At 42.9% G+C, this 12,002-nt stretch overlaps 1 protein-coding gene across 2 annotated transcripts in view; it reads right to left on the bottom strand.

Moving 5' to 3' along the window:
- Nucleotides 1–12,002, bottom strand: part of AFG1L (AFG1 like ATPase) — a 112,650-nt gene that overhangs the window by 41,740 nt on the left and 58,908 nt on the right. For both annotated transcript variants that reach the window (XM_040428850.1, XM_040428851.1), the window contains exon 7: nt 8,154–8,212. In XM_040428850.1, the coding sequence (XP_040284784.1) occupies nt 8,154–8,212 (59 nt within the window). The remainder of the gene's footprint in view (nt 1–8,153; nt 8,213–12,002) is intronic.

Here is a 12,002-nt window from a genome sequence, read left to right as displayed (position 1 = left end):
ACGTTGAGGAGGCGGAGCTATCCGTGATTGACAGCTACCTCTGTATACACAGTCATAGAGGGAAGGCTGTCAATCGCTAATAGGACCGCCTCCTTTACTTCAAAGCCCAGAATGAGCAGGAATATGAATATAAATATAAATGACAGTTTTACTGAATCCTTTCCCATAAACCTATATATTATTCTGCTCAGCTCCTCCTGCTCTATAACATGATGCCTGCAAATTATTCAGCATTTTCATAATGACAAGTTCCCTATAACAATACAACAAGTGTCAAGGGATCCCAGTTCTCCCGATAGGTTAGAATTCCAAAATCTCCAAAATGTCTATGAGTTGAAAAGTCAGTTTAGACTTTTTATGTACCGTATATACTCGAGTATAAGACGAGTTTTTTGGCACATATTTTTGTGCTCAAAAAGCCCCCTCGTCTTATACTCGAGTCTAGTCTAGCTCCGGTAATAGCAGGCAGTGCGGGGGGCGGCGCTCACTCATTGACGTCACGCGCCTGCGCCGCCTAGTGGGAGCAGGCGCGTGACGTCCGTAAGTGAGCGCCGCCCCCCGCACTGACTGCTATTACCGGAGCTAAGACAAAGTACCGGTAAGATATCCAAATAATCAGAGTAAAGAGCTCAGCAATGAGCGATGATTAAAGTTAAAGTACGGCAGTTACTGATTACGGTAGTTTATAAATATACTGCTGTGAGCGTTGGGGAGGGGGATCTGTGGATGGCACTGTAGGGGGATCTGTGGATGGCAGTGCCATCCACAGATCCCCCTACAGTGCCATCCACAGATGCCCCCTCCCCTAAACAGTGCCATCATGACACTGTTTAGGGGAGGGGGGATCTGTGGATGGCACTGTTTAGGGGGGAGATCTGTGGATGGCACTGTTTAGGGGGGAGATCTGTGGATGGCTCCCTATATTTAATGCAGAGTGTGTGTGTGTATATAATGCACACACTCTGCATTAAATACAGGGAGTCAGAGTCAGACTCCCATCAATCTGAGTCACCCTCTTGCAGATGTGTGTATATAATGTAGAGTGTGTGCATTATATACACATACACTCTGCATTATAGCTGCATTTCCCACCCTAGTCTTATACTCGAGTCAATAATTTTTCCCTTTCTTTGGGGTAAAATTAGGGGCCTCGGCTTATACTCGGGTCGGCTTATACTCGAGTATATACGGTATATATAGCATCTTTGGAGAACACGTTTCTATATCTAAGGTTTGGCGTCTAGTTCCACAAATTGTTTTAGCTAGACTTTAGAGGACACAACCATTTAAATAAGGAACACAAAACATGTAGAAAAAAAATATATATATATATATATCACATCTGAGTTTACATTTATTCCCTCATTACCTAAAAGAGAGAAAAAAAAAATAAAAAAAATAACTTCTTCCACAGTCTGCTTCGAGAAATCCCAGAGGTCCTTGCCATTGAGCAGATTTGGGGGTTGCAATGCCCATTCACTCTTTATGTACTGCGGCCATTATGTAAAAAGAATAAAACACTGCCTTTATACTGCCAAGCCACAATGACTCTTCATACATCAAAGCATTTACACCATGAGCAGTTTTTACTTCCAAAATTATTCAAGCTGAGGGCAAAGAGACAACAATTCATACACCCTAATTACATCTAATTATCTGTTCCCTTGTAGGACAAAGCCATCAGCTATGTGAATTTCTCACAGCCTCTGCATGCCCTGTCCATCCCGCTTGACACTGCGTTATTTCAATAGCAGTGGCTTCTTGTCTGCGGCCAATATGAAGTTTGTCCAGGTAAACTAATTATGCTCCCATAAACATTGCTAGAACTGAATAGGAATTTCTTGGTACATTTGTCGAATCCCAGGGAGCTCCACCTGGTTAAAATGACCCTCAACACACTCTTGTTGTAGCTTCTCCCTTGGCTTTCTATTCATGAGCTCAATGAAATGTTTATTGGATTAAAGACTCTCTCCCCAGACCTCCACGATGGCTTGTGATAAAGAACTTAAAAAGTCCTTTTAACTGGCTTACAGTTCTTTCTGGGATGTGATTAAAATTTAGGGGAAGACACTGAAGAACAAGTGTTTCACATTACATCAGGACTCCCTCTTACTGAATGCCATTTACTGTACATTTCTAAAGCGGGCACATCCCATCAAACGGAAAAAATAAATAAATGAGAGGATGATGCTTTATATAAGAGGTGAATTCTCATCCGGTTGGAGGTTTCTCGTAAAATATTTAAGCATTCCCACAAAGGATTATCCATTCCAAAATATGTTCTTTAGGATTAGCATTACTAGTTCTAACGCTAAGATTACTTTCACACTAGCGTTTTTACTGGATCCGGCGGGGTTCAGCAAAAACGCTTCCGTTACTGATAATACAACCATCTGCATTCGTTATGAACGGATCCGTTTGTATTATCTTTAACATAGCCAAGACGGATCTGTCATGAACACCACTGAAAGTCAATGGGGAACGGATCCATTTTCGATTTGCTCCGCAACCCATGACGGCAAGAAGAACGCAGCTTGCTGCGCTTTGCTCTCTGGTATGGGAACGCAACCAATCGGAACGGAATGCATTTTGGAGCATTTCGTTCTGTTCAGTTCTGTTTTGTCCCCACTGAGAATGAATAGGGACAAAACGGAAACGTTTTTCCTCCGGTATTGAGAACCTCTGCCAGATCTCAATACAGGAAAATATAAACGCTATATGAAAGTAGCCCCAATCTGGCAATCTGGAGACGTTTTCCCTCCAGCGTGGTTGTGCTAGATCAAAAAGACACGGGGGAAAATATGTTATGACCGGTGTTGTGTAAAGCGGCATTCACATGATTGTATACGTTTTGCGGTTCGCATTTGTTGTGTGATCTGCATTTTCCAGACATATTCTATCTTTTTGTGGAACTGACATACGGATGCAGAAGGCACACGGATGATCGGTGTTCTTTCTGCTCCCGTATGTCTGTTCTGCAAAAAGATAGAACATGTTCAATAATTGGCTGCAAAATGCAGACCCTGGACCCATTGAAGTCAATGGGTCTGCAAAAAATATGGATGCAACACGGACAACTTATGGTACTTGCGAACTGCAAAATACATACAGTAGTGTGCATGAGGCCTAAGCTAGTCTTAATTAGTTAAGAGGCGCAAATATCAGAATTTAAATCTACTCCAACCAAGAGATTGAAGCATTTTTCCCGGTATTGAGCTTCTATGACTGATCTCAATACCGGAAAGCTAAACCGCTAGTGTGAAAGTAGTCTAACCCTGCCTGGTGTCACGGCCTCTGTTGTGTTCGCCGTGAAACGGTTGCCGTACATGCTGTTGCCTGCGGCAACGTGTGTGTAACGGCCTCTATTGTGTTTGCCGGTTGCCGTGCATGCTGTTGCCAGCGGCAACGTGTGTTTGTTGCAGCATGTAGGTGCCTGCCCCTTTTATCCTGCTTCCCTTCCCTGTTTGGTGCTGGAGGGGTTAACTATCTGGCTGGTGGGGATCTAGGCGTGTCCTGGGTGTAGCCTCTTGGCTCTTTATATCCTGGTGTTGTGAGTCTGAGGTTGCCCTCCAGCCTTTGTGTTATGGCTCGTTCACACGACCGTGGCGTTTTTTTGCGGTCCGCAAATTGTGGATCCGCAAAAAAAAGGATGCCTCCCATGTACCTTCCGCAATTTGTGGAACGGAACAGGAGGCCCATTATAGAAAAGCATATTCTTGTCCGCAAAACGTTAAATGTTATTTCAAGGCAAAGGATTTGTGAGACTGGGAAAAGTGTGACGGCATTAACTGTGATTGATAGGTCTAATGGGGAGGGGGTAATGGGGTTGATTGAGAAGGTGGAGAGATTACAAATTCAGTTTTCTCTCTATGTTGTCCCTCTAAGTAGGAGGGAATCAAGGATATAGCTGAAGACTCTGGATAGCAGAGAAGTTACATCTTGGCCAGAGTTAAATTTGAGTGTCATCAGCGTTAGGGCTCGTTCAGACGACCGTGCTGTTTTCTGTGGTTAGCAAATTGCGGATCCGCAAAAAACGCATGCCGCCCGTGTGCCTTCCGCAATTTGCGGAACGGAACAGGAGGCCCATTATAGAAATGCGTATTCTTGTCCATAAAATGGACAAGAATAGGACAGGACTCAAAATTTTTGCAACGGGCCACGGAACGGAGCAACGGATGCGGACAGCACACAGCATGCAGAAAACGGCCCGTATACGGAACGCAAAATTTGTTCGTGTGAACGAGCCCTTAGCTGGAGTGTTGCTCCTTTCCTGGATATACCATCTGTCCAGTGGGGGGCCTCCTAGCTAGACACCGATGTCACCATGATGTCTCCCCTTTGTTCCCTCTGTCCTTTTCCCATCTTCACTTGTTGTATTGTTTGGTGTGGTTGGTGTTTTGGGTGTGTGTTCAGTGTTCCATGTCTGGTTTGTTTGGTGTTGAATTCCAGCATGGCTGCTAGACATTTCCACTGTCTATCTGTCGTCCCTCCGGAAGGGAGTTTCTGGGTTCCCCGGAGGGGGAACTCACAAGTCGGTGAGTAGCTCTGCCTGGGGCTGCCATGCTTCCTGTCTGCATGGGGGTCCAGTGGTTGTTGTGATCGCGGCAGGTAAGTGCATGTTTCTGGGCTCTTACCTGCCAATCCAGTGGCTGTTCACTGGCTGTCCCTTTCCTTGTAGCTAGGTCAGTGCAGACTCCTGTTCATCCGCGTCTGGGATGAACAGGTCGTCTCCTGCTCCTAACCTTATTGTAGGGATCTTCAGGGAGACTCAGGGTCAGAGGTTCCTGTATATGAGCCCACCTACCATCTGAGTCTGCTCATACAGTTAGGAGTCAGGGCCAGGATTAGGGCGGCTTTAGGAGGTGACCTGCTCCCTTTTCCTGGTGTCCAAGCCTAGCTGCTTCCCTGTTCTCCTACGCTATATGGCGGGGAGTTTTCCCCCACTCCGCACCGTGACACCTGGCCTACTTTTTACAAATCTCAGAACAGGGGCAAATGTCACAAATTTCAGCACAAACTGGGACTTACTAGAAAACAGGTGTAGGAGCTTAATCTTTAATATCTCCAATGACTGTAGTGCTTTCCGATCTCGCATGTTGACAAGTTCATGCCACATTGGGCCAATGGTGTGCCAGATAGCCAAAGTATCATCAGTTGTGTTTGGCATGATGTACATGTTTGGGATGTCACAGAAAACCTATACTGTTCTTCTGGCAACCTAGGTCAATTAATAGTTAAAAAGGACACTACCATCAAAACATTTTTACATAGTAATAATCTATATGTAAATATTGTGCATTATATAATACAAAAAACAAGTGGATGGTTTCCTGGACATAAGTGTTTTACATCACTTTATGTATTCTACTTCTTATCCTGGCTCTTTAACTTTGTTTAGACTTTCAGCACAGCAAACAGTCTCACTTGACTTTTAGGCTAGAGTACATGACGACATTTTTTATGATATGGTGTCGCACTGCAACATGCTGAGACTGCGACACAAGATGGATTTTTTTGCGACTGTCGCGTTGCAGTATGTCACAGTGCGACACCATAGACTATCATTATAAAAATCAATGTCGCACGACACATGTTGCAGTGTAGTTGTGCCTTATGTGTCGCGCGACACATGTCGGCATGCAGCGCTAGCCTTAGTCAGACCATTCACTGTGGCAGGAGAGGGAATAAGAGCATCACACATTACACTGGTAAGTGCAATGATCTTCTGTGGGCATCTTTATCTAGACCCATCAAAAGAACAATAGAGATTTTATACTGTAATTCTACCAATCTACTATTATAGTAACATATGACATCTTTCTCTTGAAGCAGCAGTAAACTAACAATGGGTTACGCATCTATATAGAGTGTTTTTTCGCTCTCTCTCTGTGCTGACTGCTAAGAAGGACAATGCTTTGCAGTTAATATTCAATGGCACAGGGTTGGCAAAATGAAAAAACAGTCACTACACTCTACGCAAAATGAAAAAAGTCACTGATGACGTCACTACGCTTATCACATGGTCCGTCACATGATCCATCACTATGGTAAACAAAGATCATGTGATGGACCATGTGATGAGCGCAGTGACGTCATCAAAGGTCCTTTTCCTGTGCACAGCAAAGAAGAAGACAGAAGAGAAGCCGGGCTGTGCGAATAAGTGGATTAAGGCGAGTTAAATTTTTATTATTTTTTTTTTTTAACCCCTCCAGCCCTATTGTACTATGCATTCTATTATTTTCCCTTATAACCATGTTATAAGGGAAAATAATAAAATCTACACAACACCTAACCCAAAGCCGAACTTCTGTGAAGAAGTCCGGGTTCGGGTCTGGGTACCAAACATGCCGATTTTTCTCTTGCGCGTGCAAAACGCATTACAATGTTTTTCACTTGTGCGGAAAAATCACGCATTTTCCCGCGACGCACCCACATCTTATCCGGGCAAAAAACATGACGCTCGTGTGAAAGAGGCCTTACAGTGTTCAGCGCAACTACCGATGCCCACATTGGACGCACGTGGCATCGGTAGGAGGCCCGGAAGTACGAGCTTCTGGGTTTTTGCGCATTTAGATCTCACTTGATCACAGCATCCAAAGCCGGCCATGGTGCTCGCTGCATGTGCGAGCGGGCGCCATGTTTACACATCGCTACAGCGCCGTACATGTACGGCGCTGGTAGCGAACAGGTTAAACCAAATAAACCTTTCTTGCTTGTGTGTAGTTTTTTTACAAGAGGATTTAGAAAGCACCTCAACTGTATCTTTTGGATAAACCATAAGGCCTCTTTCACACGAGCAAGTTTTCCGAGCGGGTGCGATCCGTGAGCGCATAGCACCCGCACTGAAACCTGACCCGTTGCGTTTTTTCACGCATCAGTTCTGCGCTTTGTGATATATTTATTTAACAGAAAAAACTGAAAAAGACACTGCGCAGGTGCGGAGATCGGATGGATGTTCTGTAGTTAGCCGCGCTTGCGCACTGGGCCATAGTTTTTCCCTACTCTAAGGCTGGTGAGGCTCTCCGGTGCATGCGCAGTGTCTCGGTGTCCAGCTGAACTCCGCTGTGAGATTTCCCTAAACCGTTGTTTTGCGCATGCGCAGATCGGCACAACTCCGGCACGCCTCCTCACGTCATTTCCGGTGCGACCGCAAGTTACGAGGTAGGGAAATCTCACGAAGTAGGGTAATGTAACGTTACACCGGCGGTAGATACGTGGTGACTAATCAGGATATGCTACCGGCAAACAATGATTTAGTATGGGGACAAGTGATGCCATTAGCGATCACTCTTCCCCATACTCTGGAGTTGATGGCTGCTTGTAATAGCAGCGTTCTCCTCCACTAACGAGCAGGCGATTGCGGGAAGGAACACTTCCTTCCAGACAATCCCCTGCATAATCTGCCTGACTAATACAGGCTTCACAAAGTCAGACAACAAATTAATAGCAAACACAGGTGCACTCTGCCGTCTTACTAAACCCTCAAACTGATTTTAAAATTGAGAGATTATTCAACATGTTCTACGATGTAGGACATGTCTGAGCAGTGGCGTACACACAATCCATAGGGCCCCTATGCGAAACTGATCCATGGGCCCAAATGGTGTACAAATGAATGGCCATCTATGTAATCAATGGACATGCCATGTTGGCAGGAGCCACCCCGATACTGGCTCTCCTTTCTGCCACGCAGAGCAGGAGACCTTTTGCCCTACAGCATTTAGGGGTCCAAACAGAGCATATATACAAGAGTTTATAGTGTTGAGACAATGCCACGTTCACATATAACTATAATTTCCGTTACGGAATAGGCCTGCAAACCCACAATGACAGCTGCATGTGTAAATTTTTGCATTACCAAGATTCAAGTATGCAGAAGAATCTGGAAAAACAATCTATGGGAAAAGAGAACATGCCTCAGATCTGTGATCAGTTTTTTCTGCATGTGTGGAACCATAAATCTGAACAAATCCGTTATACTGGATCGTGGCCTAACTGGTTAAAGCAAAACGGTAAGATTTCAACAAGACTGGTGTTCATGGAGGAGCTAAAATAATTTTGAAAGGTGTAAAATGGCATATTCTTTTTCAGAAGATCTTTCAATAGATTGGGGATTTAATAGACAAACACACTTGTTAAGTGGCTCGACTTACCTTTAAAACGGCAATGAAGGGCACAAAGTTAACTCTCTGAAGTCCATTCTTATAAAGGTCTGGAAAAGACAAGTGTTATTAAAATTTCTATTTCGTTGCAATAACAGTACTACTTAAACTATACCAGGGGATGCTCTTGCTCTTGTCTAGGGATCACACTGACAGATTGTACTACTTGAAAGACATGCAAAATTATTTATGGCATATAACAAAAATAACCAAATCCTAGAATAACAGATCCCAACACAAAGATTCGATCCCATAAAAAAAAATACTTTATTTTCCAAAATTAAAAGATTCCAGCATGGATCACAGCATGGAAGAAAGCTACACGTTTTGGATTACAAATCCATCAAGGCTTACTTCTAAAAACTAATACAGAGCAATTTAAAACACACAGGGGGATTAATCAAAGGTAAAAAATTTTGCAAATTATTGTGCACGCCATATTTGCTCCGTAATTTGCGACTTTTTATGTACCATAGGTATTGATAAACTATCTGAGTTGGAGGCTCTGAATGAACCACTGAAGCAGATGTGATGATAGCATCTCTGGTTCACGGATAAAGTTGTTAAGGTGTATTTCTTTATTGTCCTCTAATGACATAGTATTACACTTATTTTGATCACATTAACCTTTTCCGATCCTACGATGTACATTTAAGTCATGGCAAGCAGGTCGTTCCTGCATCACAGGCACAGGAGCTTGCACCATCTGTAGTGGGAGCCGGCTGTAACGTGCAACTTGGCTCTCGCCGCAATGTCCAGAGTAATAATATTATTGTTTTTAAACTCTTATTCGATATATATGCCAAAAGAGGTTTACAGAATACAAAAACAAGTACAATAAAAATCAACTGACTGAGTGACAGACTGGTACCGAGGGAGAGAGGACCCTGCCCACGTGGGCTTACAATCTAATGTACAGTACAAGGACAGTAGGTGAAGCTGCTCATAAGACTGTGTAGTGGAAGCAGGGTTATTGTAGGCTGTTCTGAAAAGGTGGGTTTTCAGGTTGGTTTTGAAAGTTTGGATGGTGGGAGAGAGTCTGATGTGCTGGGGTAGCGAGTTCCAGAGTGTGGGGTCTTCATGGGAGAAATCTAGAATATGATTGTGTGAAGAGCAGACATGAGGAGAGAAAAGAAGGAGGTCTTCGGAGAATCAGAGATTGTGTGTGGCAATATGTTTTGGGCAGAGATGTATGGAGGGGGCAATATTTTGAACTGAATTTGATGAGCAATATGAAGCCAATGAAAGGATTGACAGGTGAAATAGTAACAGGGTGAATAGGTGAATTAACTGACAGCAGAGTTGAGGATGGACTGGAGGGAGGCAACAGTGTTAAATGGGAGGCCACAGAGAAGGATGTTGCAGTTGTTGAGGAGGGTGCTGATAAAGGCACTAGCATTTTTGATGACCCAGGGTTTAGAAAAGAGTGGCTAAGAGAAATGTTTTTGAGTAGGAGCCAGCAGAAGGTAGCAAGGATTTAGATGTGCAGTTTGAAGGACAGGGTAAAATTAAATGTTATTTCAAGGCAAAGGATTTGTGAGACTGGGAAAAGTGTGGCACCATTAACTGTGATTGATAGGTCTGATGGGGAGTGGTTAATGGGGTTGATTGAGAAGGTGCAAAGATTACTAATTTAGTTTTCTCTCTATGCTGTCCCTCTAAGTAGGAGGGAATCAAGGATATAGCTGAAGACTCTGGATAGCAGAGAAGTTACATCTTGGCCAAAGTAAAATTTGAGTGTCATCAGCGTTAAGGCGAAAGCCGTAGTTCCAGGCCAGAGGTTTAGGTGAACAGTAGGTGGGATTCCAGGATAGAATCTTGATGGACAGCAACAGAGAGAAGGTGAAATGAGGAGTTGGATGTTCCTTGTTTAGGTTTGAGGAGATCCAGGAGAGGGACAAGTCTGTGATGCAAAGAGATGAGAGGAATTGCACACAGTAATATCGTTTGGCGGTTAGTAAATCATTAGTGACTTTGTTTAAAGCGCTTTCAGTAGAGTGGTGGAAGCCAGATTGTAGGAAGTCAAAAAGAGACTTGGATGGGAGGTTGAAGGATAGCTGAAGGTGGACATGTTGTACTAGGAGTTTTGATGCAAATGAAAACAGTGAGATAGGGCAATAGCTGGACAACAAGAATGAGTTGGAAACTTAATCCCTCCTTGACCTCTGCTGTACATTGTACAGCACAGGTACAGGTCTGTAAACATGGCGCCTGCTCAGGAACGGAGTGTGCGTCATAGTCGTAAGGTTACTCCTGTTTTAAAAAGCAGACTCCTGGAGTTAATGTTAGAGATTGATGATAAAAAAAAATGAAAAAAATTAGTCCACACACAGCTCCGTAGACGTAACCATAACAAAAGTTACGGGGATCAGAATATGGCAAAGTAAATAAAAAAAATTTATTTTTATTTTTTTAAATATTAAAAACAATAAAAACGATATAAATGTGATATCACTGTAATCGTACTGACCCAGGGAATGATGGAAAAAAAGTTAAACCACATAGATAATGAAAAAAAACAAAAAAAAAAAACAAAAAAACATAAAAACTATGGCAGAATGGGGTACAATTTTTTTTTACAGCTTCCCACCATATCGTGTTCTATATTCAATGGCAGCAGTAGAAAGTGCAACTTGTCCCATAAAAAACAAGCCCTCATACAGCTACAGAAACGGAAAAATTAAAAACAGTTATGGCTCCAGTGGTTAAAAATTTTATGCAAAAAAGGAAAATTGCAGGGTATTGGATGAAGGGAGGACACCAGTGGTTAGTGGTAGTGTGAAGAGATAAGGTAGATGATGAGAATTGGGAAGGGTTCAAGTCAGATAACTGCAATCTTGTCTCCTTAACTCCAAACATGCTGCAGTCCACAGTGACCATGCAATTTAAGCAGTTAGAATGAGGTAGGGGGCTCCGGGTCCACTTGAATGGGACAAAGCCTAAATACCTAGAATAGATTAAACTACAGCAAGGTACAGTATTCTGAGTACAACCAGCCCTGGCACCCTTGTATAACCAGCTAGACGCTGCCCTGGCACCCTTGAAAAAGCTGATGGACAGAGGTGCTGGGAGTCCTAAAAACAGGCTTTCAATTTTAAGGGATGGATAAACCTCTAATAGTTAAAAAAAAAGGTCATATTTATACCAAATTAGTACCACTGAAAAATACAACTTGTCCAACAAAAAAAGCAAGACAAAAAATAATAATTATATATATATATATATATATATATATATATATATATATATCCTTTCGAATGTGATAATGTGTCCTTAAAAGGGTGTCTGACTTTAGCAAATGGCATTCATCATGTAGACAAAGTTAATACAAGGCACTTACTAATGTATTGTGATTGTCCATATTGCTTCCCTTGCTGGATTGATTCATTTTTCCATCACATTATTCACTGCTCGTTTCCAGGGATAACGACCACCCTGCAATCCAGCAGTGGTGATTGTGTCTGCACACTACAGGAAGAGGTGCCAGCCTATGCTCACTCCCATAGTCCCGGCCACCAGAGAGGCCAGCGCCTTTTCCTATAGTGTGCAAGCATGGCCACCACTGCTGGATTGAAGGTGATGGAAAAATGAATCAAGCCAGCAAAGGAAGCAATATGGACAATCACAATACATCAGTAATTGCTTTGCATTAACTTTGTCTACATGATAAATGCCTTTTACTGAAGTAAGACAATCCCTTTAAGTATTAAACTGGACTGCGTCCTTAAGGAGTTAAAATAGAATCCAAAGTAACTTTTTAATCCATTAAAAAAAATACTATCAACATAATTTATTCAGTATTTCAGTATGAGAGACCACGGTTACTCTAGTACACTTAAA

Source organism: Bufo bufo, chromosome 4 (genome assembly GCF_905171765.1).
Source record: "Bufo bufo chromosome 4, aBufBuf1.1, whole genome shotgun sequence".
In the NCBI taxonomy this organism is placed as follows: Eukaryota; Metazoa; Chordata; class Amphibia; order Anura; family Bufonidae; genus Bufo; species Bufo bufo.
Note: the sequence above shows the minus strand (reverse complement) of the source record. Positions and strands in the feature narration are given on the sequence as shown.